The sequence below is a fragment of the Tachypleus tridentatus genome, chromosome 6, assembly GCF_004210375.1.
Source record: "Tachypleus tridentatus isolate NWPU-2018 chromosome 6, ASM421037v1, whole genome shotgun sequence".
Lineage (NCBI taxonomy): Eukaryota > Metazoa > Arthropoda > Merostomata > Xiphosura > Limulidae > Tachypleus > Tachypleus tridentatus.
The window spans coordinates 57,624,221-57,646,054 of record NC_134830.1 but is presented as its reverse complement, the minus strand read 5'-3'; the positions used below and the strand labels follow the sequence as shown (position 1 = coordinate 57,646,054).

Below are 21,834 nucleotides of genomic sequence, written 5' to 3'. Positions count from 1 at the left end.
AACATACATATACTTACAAAACTTTTAATACCCTCATATGAGGTACCTGAAAAAACTGATGACAAAATATTTTCATAATTTATTGTTTCTTAAGGTTTTTGTTGCTTTAGATTTGATGCCTACACACTTACTCAATGAATGTAAATAATTCATCACAGAAAAATATTCTTTTTTAAGGTCAACATGTATTTTTTTATTATGATAGATGTTACCCAAAGCACAGTTTATTTGGTCATGGTTGGTCCAATTTTACTGACACACAATATTTGTTAACACATCTTAAATTTATCTTGAATCATTCCAATCTGTATTTTCACTGATTGTTAGGTTGCACTTATAATAACTTAAAACTGTGCTCATTTGATGCTGAAGTAGTTCATATTTTCCCAAGGCCAGTGGTACCAATAAAATCAAAATTATTGTACATGTACAGTGCAGTGCTAAACCATCCAACATCATGATGTCAGAGTGCTTGCCAAAAGAACTTCAGTATCTCATACACATTCTAACATTGTGAGATGAGATTCAAAAACATCTTGGGCACACATTTTAACATCATATGATGAATTATTAAAACACCTTGGACATGCATTCCAACAACACATTAAGAACTTTTAAAATGCATTGGGCACACATCCCAAAATCATGAGACAAAATGCTAAAATACCTTAGTTAAATCTTCCAACATCATGATATAATATTAAAACACCTCTTGTATAAATTACAACATGACAAAAGAAATAAAAATATAACTTGTAATTTGGTTCCATATTACTTTCCCACAAACACACTTAATAACAAATTTTATATGGATGTTATTGAAAAACTTTACCTTTGAAAATCTTTTGTTACTTTTCAAATAATGAAAAGAAAATACAATCTAGAATATTTTATTTCTGTTAGCAATATAGGAGAAACATCAGGCTAAGCACGGTGTTTAAAGTAAAAATGTGGTATTAACGATTTGACAGAAACGTTTATATCATACTGATATTATTAAAACACCTTGGACATACTGAACTTAATGTCTTATGTAAATAAGTTGCAACAGAACTACTGTGTTTCTTCTAAATTAGTAATGTACACTTATTAACACAAAAATCAGTGTTCAAATACGAACCTGCTGAGGAACTTATTAATCTAAATTAAGCCTGATTTATAAAACTTATTTATTCAGTCTATACATGCACAACACACAAGCTCAAAAGAGCCTTTAGCAATTTTCAAGATGAAATTGAAAACCTTTTCAATTTTGACTTTTGGATTGAATAAACAAAATGCAAGTTTCTAGCAAAAGTTTAGTTACATTAAAAAAAAAACCCTTAAAATGTTTTGATAAAATCCTTCATTTGTTTTCAAAGTTCTATGTTTTCAACCACAATGTTGTAATGATAAAAAGTTCAATTTGCAGAGTCTTTATAAATATAAAATGTTACAGAATTTTACATTCTTAGAAATATAAAATCAATTGCAAAGAGGTACTTATTTTGGAAATACTAAAAGCTTTTCCTTGTTTAGTTGCTCTCAAGTTTCCAGTGACCACAAGTTAAGTTCTAAATGCCCTTGACACAATGCTAAGCCTTCTTCAACTTACAAAAGATTTTTACTTTCCCATCTTCCATATGCCTTTTTGAACACATTCATAGGTGCTTTCCCACCAAAAGCCAGATTTTCTTGTAAATATGATATAGTTATTCCCCACAACTGTAGGATAATCAAATGACTTAGGCAGTCCAAAGAATGGAAATGACAACATAGGAACAGTAAAGTAGGAATACCAATAAGGGTTATGATCTCTATGCTGGTTGAATTGTCCCTTTCTGAAGATGATCTGAATTTTCCCAATTTAAAAACTGTAAGCAAACTAGATTAGAAGGAAAAGAAGTCCAGATGTTGAAAACCTACAGACAAGAAAAGTATCACAGAGTGGGCTGAAAAAGCTCATCTCACTTACTTCTACATTTGACCACATGGAAGAGGTAGAAAGATGGAGCATAAGATGTTGATGAGGGAGAAGGAGGATGAACTGTGTTTGCTGATCTTTTCAAGGAAGAGTAATCAGAAGATAGGCAAGAGTGCAAAACTCTAATCAGCTCTTACTGGGATGCCTTTTCTGCAGAGTAAACAAGTTCAAGTGAAATTCTTGCAAATATAAGATAATATACAAAATAATCTATTCCTAGATTAACAGAAATGTTGGGAAACAAGTACTGCAAAACATGGTAGAGAGAGCTAGGATGTTAAAGGAACATTACTGACAGCTGCAGCCTAGGAAGATTGCTTGGTAGAAATTGGATCCTTGGAAAGAAAATTGGGAAATTGAGCATAGCTAATAATTAACAACTCTGCAAAAAAGAAATTCTTAAAAGAAGACAAAAGGATGTACAGCACAAAACTGATAATGAATTAGGACAGAAGACCATGTGGAAGATTCTCCTCAAATAACCAATTTTAGAGTCAAAGGCTTGAGAAGAAAATGAACATTAGAAGATAATCCCATTAAATGACTCATTGTGTGAAAAACACAAGGAAGGTGACACTTATTAACATTTTGTTGATTTCTATACACATCAACAATAATCCAAATATGAGATGAAGGTAGTAGGAACAATGGTTCTAGATCTGAATCTTCTAACATGATGTTAGTGTCCCCGAGTGTAATAGAAATAGGTTCAATATGAAATATTGAAAATATATGAAAAAGAACAAAAATGAAACCAATAGAAGTTTCATCAGGATTAAAGCTAGTTAGAAAATCCTGCAGTTTATAAACTGAAAGAAAATAGGTCTAAGTGTTGAAAATCACAACTTGAACACAAGTGGGTTTGTGAAAGCCATTAAGGAGATCAGCAGATAATTCAACATTAATGGCCAAAATATGTTAATCACTGAGAGTTGACAATGAAGTTGCAGTTACTAATTACACATTAGAAAGACTGCACAAGTAATATCTCCAAAGGTATACAGCAATTCTCAATAATTGTAGAAACATTCACAAGAGCTAAGAGCATAACTGCTAATAAGAAAATATGGCTTTAAGCTGGAAAACAGGCTTATGTACATTCTCCAGACAGGTGTAATTAACCACATAAAATATAGGAGGGTGAAGAATTCTGTGTATGTTCATGTATGTTATACATTTTTGGCATTCAGAATATGAAGTCACATGATTGTTGACAGCCAGCAAGCAACAAGGAACCCAACAAGAGAAGGCTTTTAGTGTTTTTGAGGTAGTTGTACCTGATATAATTTGAATTTTTCTTTCACCCACTTAATAGTAAATCACTGATAAAACAAATATAAATTCCACATTTTCATATATTTTGTTATTCTGTGTTTAAAGGAAACACTTCAAGGAACACCAACAAACATTTATGTTGGCAAAATGTTTTATTATTACTGATTTACATAAAAATAAAATACATGTCACTTAATGATTACTAGCCATTTTCATATTCCGAAGTAAATAGACAGAAAAAAAAAGAAGGGACAATTAATAATGAATACCAGCTTAAATACCTCTGCCGTTATTAAGTGAATGCCAGCTTTCTCACAGAGACCAGTTTCCTTTAAAAACAATGAAGCACACAAGTGGAAGTTTGCAACACAATATGTGATTTCTGAGAAAAAGATGTAAAAACAAAAGTAAATTCATGCATATAAATAGCATTGAAGAAAGTGAGAGGCATGAGTCGACTTTTTTTTTTAGCTATATACAATACTTATCTGAAAGGTCACTCAAAACTACTTAGTTCAACAATGGAACATTTCTTAAGATTAATATTTTAATGTTAGACACTTTTTATTTCATTTTACAAACAACTGGTTTTTCCCTTGGAATGTATTGAGAAAGCTAATAAAAACACAATAAAATACTATAAAACCATGGCTCCCAATAATGAATTTTAGTGGTTTTATGATGTTAGTGTTAGAAATATCATGGTTCACAACATTGTACTGTATGAGATTTAGTATAAACTGACTTTTCATGTTAAGTGATTTGTTTTGTTTGTTTTTATTCTCTAGAAAGTTTTAATATGATGTCCAGGTCCACTTTTGCTAGAAGTTTTGTTTTTGGATTAGAAAAAAATATTATGCATTATACCATTCTACTTTTGGTTTTTCAACTGGTTGGATAGCCAGTCAAGTCCTTCATACAAACCATCTCCACTTGTAGCACACGTGGCTTGGATGTACCAGTTGCGGTTCCTCAAAGAATGAAGACCTAGCTTATCTGTAATTTCTGCTGCATTCATGGCATTTGGAAGATCCTAAAAAAATATTTTGTAATAGTGGCTTGTTCCAATAGAGATGTAGACAATCACCATCTTTTTTTTACTCTTATATCAATTACCAAGGTAACATTTGAAGAACTTTTTTTAAACAAGCAGAGAAAGATAATTACACAACATGGGCTACAAGCACACAGAAAAGAACTGAAGATAATACTAAGAGGAGAGGTTACACAAACAAAAACAACAACAACAGGGTATGTTCTTCTAAATTATCATCAAAACTGTAATAGAAGGCTGTTAGACTAAATAACTACTGGGGAAATGTATGAGTTCAGGGGAGGACTGAGTATTCAAAACAAACCAGAAATAGTTAAATTCCTTTTAAAATTATATATATATATAACCCCTAAAAATAAACATTAGAAGTCCATTAAATGAGTAAAGTTTAGGTGACTAATTCCTACATGTTATACAATACTGTAATGTAAACAGTAAAACATAATCTGAAAGATACCGATACACTTACCTGTTTATTAGCAAAAATAAGGAGAACAGCATCTCTTAGTTCATCTTCTCCCAACATTCTCATTAGTTCTTCTCTTGCCTCTCCAATACGTTCTCTGTCATTACTATCCACTACAAATATTAAACCTGGGAAATAATGTATTTATGAGATACAAAATAACACTATTTCACCTTGCACATTTATTCAACATTACTAACATCAGCAACCACTAGGAAATGTAAGTAAGGATGCATTTATGTTCAGCCAGTCATATGAAGTTTATTACAATCAATGTAACTGGTAAGTAATACTGTTCTTCTCACCAAAATGTTACTTAGAAACAACTCTTATAAATACTACATCTCATAAATTGTGCTTTAAATATGTATAATTAAGAGACTCCCCATTATCCTTATGGATGGACAGTTTTAAAACACAGCTGGAACATACTCATTAATCCACAGTCAGCACTCTTTTATCATTGCATTAAAAATAGTAATGCATAAAATTTTATTTCTTACAATTTAGAAACATGGCTCCAGTTTTATTTCAATGTAACATAACAATATTAGAAAGTGTAACTTTTCTTATAATAACTGAAGACCAACTTGAGTGGTAAACAAAAGCTGTATATCAGTTAATTATAAACAACTGAATTATGAACTTGTTTTCCTTCTCTCTTTTTGTCTCCCAGAAAAAAAAAAAAAGAAATAATGGTAGAGGAGCAGCTACTTGTTTTTCATGTCCCATAAGCTAATTACAGCATCACAGGCACTGGACTCCAATCACTCCTAACATTCTAGTTTTACTACCAGGCAAAATGTAACCTTCCCTGCTGTAATGGCTAGCTACTAAAATGTAACCTTGTTCAAAAAATACTGGAAACTTGACTTAATTAAAATAAAATGATTAAACTGGATGCAACTAATTTGAAGAACTGCAAGTTAATATTTCATTCACATGCTCTGACAAAAATACTTCCACTACTGTTATAAACCTATCGTAGAAAGAGCATAGGATGGCATAACTGGTGTAAAACAAATTAGGATTGTATGCTAATGTTAAAATTAATAAGACTGGTAGAAACAATAAGTTTTATTTAGTCAAAAACTGAGCAAGTACATATATAAGACATACCTTGGGTATTCTGAAAATAATGACGCCATAAAGGCCTAATCTTATCTTGACCACCAACATCCCATACGGTGAAACTAATATTCTTGTATTCTACTGTTTCAACATTAAAACCTAAAAGAAAGAAAAAACAATTACCAAAATAAGTTCAACTTTATGTTTATGAAGTGTTCTCTCACATGAAAATGAAAGTTCAAGCTTTAAATGTGTAAGAAGCCAAGCCCTTTCTCTGGTAGAATGAAGTTATGATGGATTTAATGAAACAACTTCGGTACAATTTTAATTTTGTATTCACAACAGTGGTACAATATCATATTTATGTGAGTACTAATTTTGACCCTATTACATATCCTCTTCAACCCAACATTTGACTCTAAAGGACATGTGAGTGTGTGGAAACTTTTGTCCATATAAATCTGTTATTGTTCTGTTATTGTGGTTTTAAACTTTATTCTATATTAGCTGTAGTACACAACTCCTGGATGGAAGTTGTGTATATTCTTGATTAATGAAAATTTATCTCAGGGTATGAAAAGTTGCTTCCCTTATATGTAATTGTAAAAAGCATAAAAATGCCCATAAAAACTGACAAATGTAAAATATGAAACCTCAAATTTGCATGTATATTCTCATAAACTCAACACACCTTCACACCAAACTGAGTAATGATCCACCAATAGGTGTAAAGTAATGGTAAAACTGCAAAATGTAAAACTGAAAATTTGTTTCTGTCTCTTCATGGACCCAATGAATATCCATAGCAAATATGGTGAAGATCCATCTACAGAGAGTAATAGTGGTGATAAAAAAAGGCAAAACTCAAAATTTTTATGTACCTTTATGGATCTATTAAATCTCCATACCAGTTTTGGTGAAGAGGAGGAAATATGGACCAAAGTTGAAGGATATAGACACAAAATCCCTTGGGATTTTATGGACAACCTCTAAGAGGAGATGTGTGGAAGATAGATACCGAAAGGTAACATAAAGGCAAAAGCTTGGGCAAGTGTGTGTGAGGTTAACATTAGATTCAGGAGCCACTCTCCAAAAGAGGCAATAAGAAACCCAACAACTGGAGATCCAGAAATGGAAATTTGGCCCTATGGTAAACTAAGGCACACTGATCAGAGGCTCTTGGGGTTGCAGTGTATTGATCCCATCACCTAACTGGGAAAGAAAGTGATATGTTTGGACCCAAATATCAGGACAGGGAGTAAAACCAAAATGGGTTGAAAAGATGTACAAGAGAAATAAGAAATCATGGAAGGAAACAAAACATCACAAACTTGAGATACAAAATCAAGGAAGGCCTATTGGAACCTTCAGGCTGGAACTGGGGAGGAACAGTATTTTTGTGAGGAGAAAAAGAGATGATTAAAAATGTCAACCACATCAGAAGAAGCTTGAGTGACTTGAGAGGACAAAGGATAAACCAAGTATCATTCAATCTCCCAACAAAAACATCAGAAAGATCCATTGTTGGGTCACCTACACCTAAGACAGAAAATAAAAATAAAACCATTTCAATTGAAAGTAAAAAATGTGTCACAAAGGTAGCTGCAAAGCACAAAAGAAAACATTTGTACTTGAAAGCTGCCAAATGAGAAGGAGTCAAATGCATCACTTGAGCATACTATGGTATTATTGGTTAACAGATGGTGCATGATGATTCACTGAGACATACACTGTACTAATTCAAACAAAGAGAGTGGGCAAGGCCTGTGGAATACATAAAGAAAAGTTTGCATACAGAGGACAGCAATGAAAAAGATTAGCTACTCTTGTGAGAGAAGGCAAGTACTACATCAGAGTTTCTTGTGCATCATAATACATTATAAACATGTAAGATTAAAAAAAACACATTTTCCTCACAAAAGGTTTTATATCATTGAGACTTTCATTATACTTTATGCCCAATTTAATTTGAGAAAAGATTCTATTACCTTACATTTTTTTAAGGTATAAAAAGTCAATATTTTATCAGTTGGTAATAGAAATAGAACTGTTTATATAGTTTTGATAGAACAGTGACTAAATTTTCATACACACTGGAAATAAATTAATTCAGACAAGTAAGAAATCACTTATCGAAATCTCAATTTAATTCTTAGCCAGAAAACACATTCAGACACAAAATAAAAAACTTACATACCTCATGGACTAATAAGAAATTACAAATATTACATTTAAAACATCCTGTATAATAAAAAAAGATAAAGTATCAAATCAAAAAAGCTGATGATCAGAGCTATTTCAGAAGATTGACCTATTTCTTGCTTAGGTGAAGTGATAAAAGCATTTAGGTTGTTGGGTTTACTAATTCATTTAGAAAAAGGTTTTAAAGTATTTAGTTCTTTTTTTTTAGTGAATATAATTTTTCATTTCTCAAACACCTTTCACCAGTACAACAACTGATTTATATTATGATACTTCATAATCAAATGTAGTAGTACTGATCTTTTTAACAATAAAGAAAACTTGCATTATGTAAGTGGCACACTAAGGTCTGATCACATCAGTTATTTACAATTATTTTACAGAAATATCTTTAACTCATATTTATAAGTACAAACCCCTTACATCTGTGTGCACTGACAAACAAAAGATACTTAATTTCATATTTTTAAAAAGTTTAAAAAATTAGTAACTTTGAACAGTCATTTTTTCCATAAAAACAAACTAATCTGAAATACAATTAGTCAGATATACCTGACATAAAACAATATTATACCCTGAATTAATGACATGATCAGGCACAAGTTTGTGCTAAATCTAAAAAAATATTTTAAATTTAATAAAACATTACTTTAATGATAGCTTTTCTTAAGGATTTCAATTATACAAAGATGAAGCATTAATATATGTTTTCACTGCTGAGTTATTAAGTACTTGTTTACCTTTCTTTGAACACTATTTTCCAATTTCAGGTCAAACGATGACTGCTGTTTTCTGCACTATTTCTGATTTTAAAGTATACAAAATTAAAGTAGAACACCAGAGAACTATTAGAAGAAGATCCTACACCTTCAAGGTATTTCATGTATAATAAAAACACATGCAGTCAAAGTGGATGTGATCCTGATGGAACATCCATTTAAATAACACTTTCTCAAAAGAGATGACAATGAGAGTTTCCAAAAGAGAATAGAGAAAAACTAGAAATGAAAAGAAGGAAGTTTCTGCAAAGGCTGCTAAAACAAAACCACCGTACTTTCTTTTCTTAAACGTCATATGTTAAAACAGAATAGAAACCAGTTTGCATCTGATGTGCTTGAAATCATTTCACAAATATCCCTTTCACTCAAGTTTCAAGTTTGTATACACTGAAAAGAAGTTTGGAAGTTGTATCAAAACAGGTTTTAAATTTGGGTCTACCAGAGTCCAAAAACAAAACAGTCAAAAATAAATTTTTGCAACCAGACCTAATGGTGTGACCATTTGAATTTAGTATCACATTTTAGGGTTTCCTTTATTTGGTTAAGCCTGAAAGTTAAGATAATGCAATAACACATTTTCTTTGATCAATACTTGCTACATCTATTCATCGGTAGTAGATATTCATATATCTAAGTTACTCAATACAAGTACTACTAATAAAAGTAATAAAATTTTAATCTTAAAAGTTTCCCTAAAATGTTTTGTTATAGGGTGGCTACATTTTTATTTATATTCTGGAGATTCATTAGCTGTAAATCCAGTTGTATAAGAAAGAGTACAATCATACATGGTAGAAAAATCATTTCTTATTTATAAAAGTTACACACAAATAATATTCTATAAATAACCAACAGACATTTTGTGAGAAAAAAATTCCAACATCAAAGTTTAGTTTCTACAAAAAAATGGTTTGACTAATAATCCTTTAAAAAATGGTTTATGAATCACTGAAAAAAGAAGAATAGTCAACTATCCAAAAGCACTTGATCAGTGCATCTTTTAGGTAACATTCCAGTTTGTCTACTCTAATTGGCAATAGACAGAAGAGGAATAAATCTAAAAAAATACAATCACCAGGTTGTTTAAAATAAAATAAGGTTTAGAAACAAAGAATGTTCATATTTATACTGTTTACAATACAATATACTTTTAAAATATTCACACATCAATACTTTATGTACATGCAAATATATCACACCAGTAACCTACCTTGTTCTCAAGAGATTATAACACTGCTTTAAAGTTTTTCATTTACAATAGTGGCATACCAAGTTTACATAAAAATATAAACTATTTATTTTGGTATATGATTACATTAAAGTAGATTACATGGGAATAAACCTATCTTTTGTATTTAATCCTGTGTGCTAACTGTTTTACCATAACTCACAAACAAATTTACTCTTCAGTGGTCATATCCTAAAAAGGTAAAGACTTACCTATAGTAGGAATAGTAGTGACGATTTCACCTAGCTTTAATTTATACAAAATTGTAGTCTTTCCTGCTGCATCAAGACCAACCATCAGGATACGCATTTCTTTCTTACCAAAAAGGCCTTTAAATAGATTAGCAAAAATGTTCCCCATCCTGTGGACCTGGACTCTTTAAAAAGTCAGTCAATCTGAAAACCAACAGAAATGTTACTTTTAGACATTTTTTCTGTTCCTATAATAATTACAGTATATGTACTGTACTGATAAACAACAAGACATATAACTTTTAAGTTTAAATCTTTCATAAACAAAAGTCAACATATTCATAAAGGATATAATATGTAGCTCTTGATCATGATCCCTTTGAGATTAAAACCTGCATTTGGAATACAGTTGAATTGGCTACACTATCTCGCTAAATTACCATAAGTAGCTTTGTTACTATTAAATAACACAGTTTACAGAGATAATTTTTCTAATTATAAGCAACAGAAGGAATGTTGAATTTAATGTGCTAAGTAAGTCAACTGAAGTGCTTGAACAAAGATTTTTGTGATTGAACAATAAAATCAGAATAAAACCTGTAGATTGGTAAATATTAAATGTCTAATAGATGTTCTATAATTCCTGTTCCACTTTTAAAAATTCATTAAGTACATTGGGAATTTCTCTTTCTTTTACTATTAAAACAGAAGTTTATTATAAATTGCATAAATTATGATGGTAAACCTAAATTATACAAATGTTGCTATCTTATAATACAATAGTTTTCTTTATTGTGTACATGTACAAATAATCTAAATGAACAAGTTTTCCCTTGCTATCTACTAACAGTATTACACTATGTAACAAAATTTTTACTTTTTCTTGTTCCTTGGCAGAAAGTGTTATTTCCCAATTGCTTATGCCTAAAATAAATGGAAAAGACCTATACTTCTCTTCAAACTCTGCTTTTGTGACGTGGGTAACGAAATTTTCAAATTTACCCATTTTCCAGAACATTCCAGATACATTCAGTGCTGAGTAGCTGATAGAGAATTTTCTCAAATTTACAAGAACTTTCCATATATACAGGGGCTCACCACTCATCACTTCAGTTTAGTTCTAGCTGCCTAAGTGAACACATACACCTATCTGATTTTATCAGAGATGGTATCAAGAACCTACAAGTATTTTCCAGACACATTCTGCTAGGTATGTGGCCAATTTATCAAGACAAGAGCAAAAATGTACTCTGTGACAGCATCTGCTAAAATATGTGAAGCCCACAAGGCATATCGTGGCATGCCTGTTGGGGATTAAGACAAACCTTGGGCACCTCATTTTACCTGCAAGCACTGCAAAAAAACTCTAGAAGGTAAGAAGAACAATTTTTGCTTGCTTGAACAATAAGATTTTATATTACACAAATTTTAGACCTTTTAAATTTAAATATTTTTTAATATATTTTTTTAAATTTCCAACAGTATAGAAAAAAAATATTTTGCATGAACCTCTTACACATTAGTTGTGGATGAAATAAATTTATTCTTTATAATAACAATTTTATTTTGCTCTTTTGCAGGGTGGTACAGAGAGGAAAAAGAAAGCCAAGAAGTTTACTATTCCAAGGATTTGGCATGAACCCACTGATCGCTCAAGCAATTGCTACTTCTGCATGATGGACCCTTCCAAACGTCAGGTTGGCAAGAATGCATCTGCTATCATGTATCCAGACCTTCCATTCTCCATCGCCCCAGTGACACGCTGCCCTGAGCTCCCTGTACCCACTCTGCCAGAGAGAAAGCAGCCATCCTTAGAAGAGAGCAGCAAATCAGAAGAGGAGGTAGATGTTGAAGATCCAGATTACAATTTCAGAGGTGCAGCTGGTGAGAGAAACCCATACTACCCCAACCAAAGATACCTCAATGACTTGATCAGAAATCTTGGTCTAACAAAGTTGAATGCTAAGCTTTTAACATGTTGGCTCAAGAGTGGGATTTGTTAAATAAAAATGCACAAGTCGCAAGTCAGAGGAAGCATCAACAACATTTTTCAAGCTTCTTCACTCGTCAAGATGGGTTCTGCTTCTGCCACAGTGTATCCGGTATGTGTGAGGAAATTGGAATTGCCTGTAACCCGAACAAGTGGCACCTCTTCATTTTTAACTAATCCAGAAGCCTCAAAGCTGTGCTGCTCCATAACAGGAATAAGTATCTGTCTCTTCCCCTGATGCATTTGGTGCACCTCAAAGAGGAATACAAAAGTGTCAAGACCTTATGAGAAGCCTTGAAGTATGATGAGTGTGGCTGGAAAGTTATCGGAGACTTCAAAATGGTAGAATTTCTGATGGGTCTTCAAGGAGGCTTTACCAAGTTTCCCTGTTATCTTTGTCTTTGGGACAGCAGGGACACTGCAGCTCACTACAACAGGAAGCACTGGCCACAACGGACTGAGTTCTCTGTGGAGAGATACAATGTCAAGTATGAGCCACTAGTGGACCTCCAGCAGGTGTTGTTCCCACCACTGCACATAAAATTGGGTCTTATGAAACAATTTATCATAGCTCTTGATAAGGAGTCTGCAGCCCTTGAGTACCTTTGAGACTTCTCTCCTAAGCTGTCTGAGGCAAAAGTCAAAGCTGGTGTCTTCGTTGGACCACAAATAAAGATCCTGGAGTGCACAGAATTATCCAAGAAGCTCAGTGGGAAAGAAAAAAAAGCTTGGGACAGCTTTTTCACAGTGGTTTGGAGCTTCTTGGATAATTACAAAGCTGAAAATTATGTGGAACTGGTTGAGGCTCTGGTGAAGAACTATGGCAAAATGGGCTGCACGATGTCCCTGAAAGTCCATATCCTTGGCTCATCTTGATAAATTCAAGGAGAGCATGGGAGCATAATCAGAGGGGGAAGATGAGCACTTCCACTGAGATATACTGGTCTTTGAATGCTGCTACCAAGGAGCATATAAAGAAAACATGATAGGAGACTATAGTTTGGGGCTGATACGTGAAAATGATTTCCATTAGAGTCACAAATCTCGAAAAACTACTCATTTCTTAACATTTTTGTTCATTTTTGTATAACTTTAGTATAAATACATGTAAATCTTGATTCATATGTTGTTTTATTCAGACCTTATGTGAATGAAAATGTGCAAATTTGCCCATTTTTACATAGAAAATAAATTACTTTCTAACTTTCATTATTCAGGTCACAAAAGCAAATTTTGAAGGGAAAAATAACCATTATCTGTACTTTTACAACATAAACAATTAAGAAATAACAAATACTATCCAGGAACAAATTTTGTGTTACATAGTTTTATAAGCAAACTGTTCAATACTTATTTTTCTGCATGGATGTAAAAAAAAATTATAGCAAGATACTTGTCTCAGTGAAAATAATGGTTGATAAAAAAAATGTTTTTCAAAATTTGTAGCACTTACTGGAGGGATTCAGAAATTTTGGCAATAAAGTTAGTAAAAAGTTTTAAAATTGATGTAATAAATAAATTCACTTTACTTTATATGTCCTTCATAAATAGAAAACAAGGGTAAGAAAGTAGCTTTTCTAAGGTGCATATCTTCAGTGAAGTATTAACCAAACAGAGCCTACCATTACTGTAAATAAAAGACATCCCTGAGAGTACAAATCAGCCATCTCCATCATGTTACATGAAAATGACTCTAATGTATAAATATAGTCTAGCTTGGTAAAGCCTACAGAATATAGAGAGACATACCACAAATTAAAAGATCCTGGAAACTAAATGCATTTTCACTTGTGGACTCTTCATGCAAAAAGAAGTGAGAGAATGTTCTTTATAAAACAAATGCTAATATTGCAGGAAAAATCCCAACACCATCAGAAAGTATCTTCATAGCTTGGACTACTATCGTGGAATACCTAAACAGGACTAATTCCTCACAACAGACAATACTGAGATTCATCCTTGACTGTTCTCTGTAAAAGTGTGCCAAACAACAAACTTCTAGAGGCACTCATCCAAATTATTTGCCAAAAGTGAAGTGTGATTATATTTGTCTAGATTTTAGACCTTGCAAATATGAAGTATATCTGCATTTTTGCTTTGATTGTTGCAAAGGGTAGATTCACTAAATGCCAATAATAATAGTGCAACATTTATTTTGTATTTTATTATTTAACAATCTATTACTTATTATTCTATCTCAAGTGAAAGTCTACTTACTGACTGGTAGGCTGTGTATTACATCATGTCTTTCAACTAAATGACTTTCAGTTGTACTCTGTGTTCCACAAAGAGGAAATACAACCCAAACAAATGTTCAAATACATGAAAACATTTATGATATTATTCAAGACGTTATCTTTCCAAAATAACAGTTTATTCTAAGGTAAAATACTATTCATACATGTTTAAAGAAAAAATAGTTTTCATTTTAATGATACTGGCAGACTAACACCAACATCAGTAACTGTTTCCACAAACATACACTGCAGCAAAAAAGCCTAAGTTGAATAACTATATTATTAAACAAATGGATACTGGTATACGTAACTAAACATTTTACCCTTCAACCACTGATCTCCTCTGGATGAGTAAAAATTTTAAAAGTTAATATAGAGGTTGTTCATAAATTATTCACCCCATTATAGGCCTTTATAAATTCTTTATTATATGGGCTATTTCAAAACAGTTTGTGACAATTAATAACACAACTCAAGAATTTTTTCTTTATTTCATACAACATTCACACAATACATGCTTCTTAATGTTTGGAACAAAATCATCTTCCACCTTGATGCTCTGCATGCAACCATTGGGGCTCACATGGAAGTTTACTGGATTTATTAACTGAATTGTGGTAGTTTACTTAATTGAAACAAAAATGTCTTGAGTTGTGTTATTAACAGCCATAAACCATTTTTAGATAGCTCATATAATAGAGAATTTATAAAGACTTATAATGGGGTGAATAATTTATGGACACCCTGCACATCTTACCATTCCTTTTCAACTGACTTAACCCTATCTTATAAAAATATACCACAAATATATATATATATATATATATATATATATACAAAATACAAAACTCCACAGCAGTGGAAATCAAAGTGTAACATAGCTAAGATAACTGACAGGTTGGCGAGTCCTTACATTCACAAAATTACAAGTTTGTATTGAAAACAGTTTATTGACGACATATTTAATATGGAAAGCTGATAAAATCTAAATAAGTTTATTCACACACAGAGTTCTTTTGCAAACAAAGAATATATGTAGTGATGGAAAGTGTTCATTTCTTATATATATATATCCCCTACTTTTTATCATCACATAACGATTTTTTTACCTATTAATATATTCAGAAAACATTACCTACACTATAAGTGTTAATTTAATCAGACACTGAAAATGAAAACTCACTCTCTGATCAAGCAAAGAAAGTTTCAAACTTATATCAATAAACTACATCAGCATTCTCTAAGTGTCACCAGAGCTGGATGCTTTTGTTGCTTTTTTTGGGGAGGGGGTCTCACACTTATCACCACATAGTTGTGGGAAATCAAACATTGCCCTTGGTAATGCTTTACAGTGTATGACACCTCAATATTTTTCTCACAGTTGCAAATTATAATTAATTCATACAAATACATTATCTGTGACTTAAAACTAAGAATTTGTCTGTTAATTTGAGTACTACACCTTAGGCCACCAACCCAAACTTTATTGTTAGAAAACCTTTTAATCCTTAATTTAGAATGTTAATAAAACTTTGTGGGTCACTTGTCACTCTTAACTTATCCTGATGGGATTCCATAGTTACATCTTCTGAGCTATCAATTTCTTTTTAATTTTTGTCAAAAATTTGGAACCACATTTGCAAAACTTTGTATGTAATACAATTTATCAGGAAATGAAATTCCAGTCAGTACCTCAGGGATTACACACACTGTGTGAACAGGTGAAAAGCTATTATTAACCCTGTGGTAAATAGCCTTAATTAAAATTTCTATCTCAACATATGGTTTCATTTTTTTCTGACTTATCTGAAGAAATATTAGTTCCAAATGCAGAAAAAACTATTCAAATACTGTCTCAAACAATATTTGCAAAATGTTGGTACTTTCACAAGAAACCCTTTAAATAAAACATCTTTCACAAATGCCAAATAGCTTCATTCAGAAGAAACTGTTAAATATACAAAGAGAAAAGTTTCAATCACTGTATAATTAACATACAGTGAAAAATGTTCATATTATTCTAACTTGCACGATTGTAAGTTTCAACATTTAACTTCCTAGAACTGCTAAGACTATTTCTTTAAGGTTTCCTGTGAATTGTCAGACACTATTCTCGATGATGAGAAACCCACTTGAAATAAAAATGTATCTCAGAACGGCTGGTATGGGTATTAACACTTTTACTGATAAGGAGAGAACAACTTTTCGACCTTCCTAGGTCATCTTCAGGTTAAGAACCTCAAGGTCAGAACACTGTTCTCTCCTTATCAATAAAAGTGTTAATACCCACACCAGCCATTCTGAGATACATTTTTGTCACACACTATATTAAATCTAGAGTACTCAGGTGACTACACTTATTAAAACCAAGTTCACAATCATGAATTCATTACAAGATATGCATAGAATCAACTAAAATATCTTCAAGTTAATAAACTGCTTTTTTAAAGAAAAGGAATTCATAACCTTTGTTATGAAGGTTTAAAACTGAGTCTAAAAAATCAAATATTTACAAAATTGCTTATCATTAATTTTCCCAAAGTGGATGAATAGTGTAAAAATGATATGAAATAGTGAATTTGTAAAATATTATACTTGAAATGTGGTAATTAGATCTCTAAAAGTAGCCGTATACGGTCAATCCCACTATTCGTTGGTAAAGAGTAGCCCAAGAGTTGGCGGTGGGTGGTGATGACTAGCTGTTCTAGTACAGAAGTAGGAGCTACCAACAACTTTTGTAGTAAATTTCCAAACAAACAAACAAAACAAAAGTATGTTAATAGAGATAATAAAAGAAATCAACTTCTTACTGTCCAATAGAATAAAATTTGAGAATGATGACTTTCAGTAATGTTAGTGTAACTGCTTAATAAAGTTTTACTAAGTCTAAAGTTTAATCCTTTTTGCAGCAGAGATTAATGGCTATCTTAAAATTGTGAAGTTCACAATTGAAATGTGGTTTGAATGTCAACTCAGTGAAAGAAAACAAAATTGTTAATTAATATACAATGTTCTGTTCGGATGATCTTACAATATAACAAGTCTATTAGCTTTTTATTACTTCACTAGCTTTTGCTATTTAACCCACTGACTGTGGCTTCTCGAAAAATGTGCAGAAATTTTGTAAGCCATACACCAAATACAGCTTGCTTGCATTCAAGTGTCAGAGGTGGACCACACAGTATATGTTGAATCAACAATCAATGAACTAAACCACGATGTAACTAACAATATTCTTTACAGTTTGTTATTGCAAATTATCTTGATTTACAAGTGTTGTGAGCTTTCCTTGAACTGTAAATCATTTAGTTTTCTGTTGAAATTACACTAAGAAAATTTAATAACAATAATATTAGGCCTGAGCTGAATTTTTCAAATGTGACTTGCAATATGTTGTAATTTTGTTTCAGTTTATGCACATTCCACAAACAATTTACTTAATTGCAAATGAGTGTTTCAAAAGTCTTTTTCTTTCTAGCCTTAATTAATGGTATTGTCACTTTAGTTTTTGTTGGAAGAGTTTAAAATGGTCAATGGCATTATATAAATAATCCTGATTTTATTATTACAATATTTTTATGGCTTACTAACTTTTTCTTCATACTCATTGAATTATTTATTTCCTATTTATGATTACAAGTAGCTTAGGAGTAAAAGGTATAGAGTTTGTATTGTGTAACTATGATTCAGAATGTCCAAAAAGAAGCTTAAAAATACAATTTTTACTAGATATAGCAATTTGGGTTATAACAACCCAAACTTGCATTTACTGTAACATAATGATTTGGAACAACATGGGACTCATTTGTCTGTTGTGACTATTTCATACTCAATATTTAAAACAAAACAAACTTAAAATCAGCCCTTACCATTCACATACTTACCACATTATTTCTTAGACTCACTTAAATTTACTGCCTCTACAACATCTAAAGGTAACCTGTACCAAAGGCCAATCACCCTGTTAGAGAAGTAAATGTTGTAACTTGTAACTGAAGTTGACCATTACCCTATTAGAATTTATACTTGTGTCCCCTAGTCCTACCGTTCTCACTGTTCAATATAAAGAATAATCATACATCAAAACTATCAATTCCCTTTACAATCTTAAACACCTGTATAAGATCCTTCATAATTCTGTTTTTCTAATATAAAACAGTTTGAGAGATTTCAACCTCTCTTCTTATTCTAGTAACTCTTCTCTGGATCCTTTCCAACAATTCAATGTCTTTCTTATGGTTAGGAGCCAAAGACTAAACAGAATAATCTAAATGTGACCTAATCAGCAATGTATACAATGAAATTATAATTATTATAAATAAAAGCCATATGCCATTTATTTTCCAAATTTCATATGATATAAATCTTTTTGTAAAGCACCAGTGTCTTCATCACAGGTAACAATACTGACCATCTAAATATCACTAGAAAATGTAAGCAAGTTATTGACTATTCCTTACCCTGCTATAATATGTATTTTAAATGCTCTTCATTTCCATTACCAGAAAAGTTTACTGAGTCATGAGAAATGATAAAATCAACAGTTAAAAACATTTGATGATTACTGTTAAATTTCAATTTGATCTTGTCCTTCACGTCAACCTGCCAAGATGTACTGATGTCTTAGGTGTCATTTGTTAAACAAAACTGCTTATCATACTGTACACAACCAAATTAATGTTCTTCAAGTTGGATCAGAAAAGTTTACTGAGTCATGAGAAATGATAAAATCAACAGTTAAAAACATTTGATGATTACTGTTAAAGTTCAATTTGATCTTGTCCTTCACGTCAACCTGCCAAGAGGTACTGATGTCTTAGGTGTCATTTGTTAAAAAAAACTGCTTATCATACTGTACACAACCAAATTAATGTTCTTCAAGTTGGACCAAGTTCTCTTGTTAAGATTTATTCACACAATCATTCACACTTACTTTGATTTTTATGTCATGCTTATTATATTAAATGTGCAGGGTCCCCAAACATGTTTCAAGAGTAAATAAAACCAAAATTAAAAGTAACAATCATTTTTATTTCTTGCCTTTGAAATTCATATTTCATGCTTGGTCATAGCCTACAAAATGGCTTTCTGTGTTTGTTTTTAGAATTTCATGCAAAGCTATACAAGGGCTATCTGCATTAGCCATCCCTAATTTAGCAGTGAAAGACTAGAGGTAAGGCAGCTAGTTGTCACCACCAACTGCTAACTAGTGGGCTATTCTTTTACCAGCAAATAGTGGGATTGACTTTAACTTTATAAAACAAGCACAGCTGAAAGAGCATGTTAGGTGTGATAGGGATTCGGACCTGCAACCCTTAGATAATGAGCCAAGTGCCTTAACCACCTGGCCATGCTGGGCCAACAGAATGGCATATGCATGTTTTAATAAGTTACAACAATACAAATGGCAACATTAAATGTCCCCTAGATGATGTAATTTTAATGTCAACTGTATAATGGTGTAGGTAGTTAAAACAGGTAACTTCTCCAGGCAGCCTTTAGAGAAAATTAGGTTCTGGCTGTAAGGAGGATGATATCGCTTCACCAAAGGATTTAAATTATTTGACAAGTTTGACGAATACTTGAGAGATGCCTTTTGATTACAATAAATACAATGTCACACATGAAGCTTATAGTTCAAATTATAAATATAATTCTGATTGCAATAACCTTAATAGTGTTATGAAAAAAATGGAATTTAGTGAATTAGTCTCATAAGCCTCCAAATCAGTGTTCTGTTGCTAGTGGTCCAGCAAACAAATTTTAGGTTGCATGTACAGAAATACTGAATATATGTCTAAAGTTGTTATTATTTCATTGTAAAGGATACTAGTTATGCCTCATTTGGAGCATTATGTTCACTCTTAAGCTCCTTAGATTAAAAAAAGATATTGCATTATTGGTAAAGGTTCAAAGAGGACAAAAATGTAAATTTTGGAAGAATAGGGGACATCTTTATCTAAGACAACCTAATGCTTCTAACTTGATAGTTGGCATTTGGATTGAATGAAATCAGATGTAGTGATTGCTGTAACTTTATGGGAATTTACATAATAAAAATTGGCTTCATTGGTTTATGTACCCTCGTAATTGTAGGGGTCCTGAATCATATCTACAATTATGGAAAAATAAATAGGGGGGCCATATTACTTTTATGTGTTTGTATGGATGACAGATATTTTTGTAGTTAAGCCAATGGTTGGTATTAAAGCAAAGTTCAGTCAATGGAGCAGCCTTGAAATTGATGGAACAACAGACCACTTTTCATAAAAGTTAAATGATTTATGAATTATTTGCATCTACAAAGGTTGATTAATATTGTGACATCAATAGTAAGGGAGCCTACAATCAAGGTTTCAACTTCAGAATTATTATTGATTTATTTATTTCTTGTAAAACTAATACTAGTAGTAGTGTTACTACAACTAATACTAAGAGTTACAGTACTTGTAATACATGCTCAAATGTAAACAATATATATATATATTGCTACAACACTTTAGTTTAAAGTTATTATATAGGCCCAACATTGATATTTACAGTAAAAATTTCAAGTAAGTACTTGTACTATAAGTACAATGAAATTAATAATTAAAACTTAAAACGAAGATTATTCTGGTACAACCACTAGTGTCAAATAATTTTACATGTTTATCTATCTCGTATGCTATTTAGCTGAATCATCCATCAGCTAAGTCTTATACTGGTGCTAACAGCGAAAAGCTTGTTTTAAATTCAGTTTAACTCTTACTTAGATACGTACATTTGTTTGATGTTGTTAAGCCTATTTTCTTTCACCTGTAACACCAATTAGTTGAAACTTGAACAAAAAAAAATGGTACTGACAAATGTATTAAAATTTATGTCGAATTACAAATGTAAGCTTATGAGTAGCTTAAAAAGGTTGAGAAATATTCTGGTTCTAAGATAAATGACATACAATAATGTAATAACAAAAGTTATTCGTCACTAGTTCCGGTATTTCCTATTTCTCGCCCAACTCACCTGCTGCGGAAAAAAGCCACAAACATCGAAACACAAAATGTATGAAGAAGTAGCTTATCTATGATTTTAGCGAATCACTATTTTTGCAATTTTAGAGCAGTTTTGATTTTTCTTTTTTTTTCTTTTATAGTTATTGGACACACATTTTTCTTTAAAATATAATACAAATTAAACAAAAGTATAAACACGAAGGCCGAATGTTATAGACAGGACTAATGCTCATCTGACCCAGTGACGCCAATTAAACAACTCATTTAGTTATTTATCAGGATTCTTTTTGTTTGTTTATTGTAAAGCACAAAACTACACAATATACTCTTTGTGTTTTGCCCACCGCGAGTATTGAAATGCGATTTTTAATGTTATAAATCCA

General features: G+C 31.7%; 2 protein-coding genes across 8 annotated transcripts in view; one reads left to right on the top strand and one right to left on the bottom strand.

Annotated features, from left to right (window-relative positions):
• LOC143252596 (THAP domain-containing protein 2-like) overlaps positions 1–21,834 on the top strand; it is a 113,690-nt gene that overhangs the window by 91,440 nt on the left and 416 nt on the right. Inside the window, exon 3 of one of the 3 annotated variants that reach the window (XR_013029060.1) lies at positions 8,802–9,295. The exons of 1 other annotated variant lie outside the window; for it this stretch is intronic. The gene's annotated coding sequence lies outside the window, so the exon portion shown is untranslated. Of the gene's footprint in view, positions 1–4,026; positions 4,325–8,801; positions 9,296–21,834 lie in introns of those variants that run through there. One more of the 3 variants, XR_013029058.1, reaches the window with a different exon arrangement.
• LOC143252595 (ADP-ribosylation factor 1) lies at positions 169–21,599 on the bottom strand. Of its 5 annotated transcripts, none has more exons than XM_076504966.1 (5): positions 21,462–21,599; positions 10,251–10,433; positions 5,878–5,988; positions 4,762–4,886; positions 169–4,271 (listed from the first exon to the last, which is right to left on the bottom strand). In XM_076504966.1, exons 2-5 carry the CDS (start codon positions 10,396–10,398, stop codon positions 4,110–4,112), a joined length of 546 nt encoding a protein of 181 aa, XP_076361081.1. In that variant the 5' UTR covers positions 10,399–10,433; positions 21,462–21,599; the 3' UTR covers positions 169–4,109. The 5 variants fall into 5 exon arrangements, with proteins under 5 accessions (XP_076361081.1, XP_076361080.1, XP_076361079.1 ...); XM_076504965.1 differs by having other exon boundaries at positions 21,397–21,474; XM_076504964.1 differs by having other exon boundaries at positions 21,220–21,468.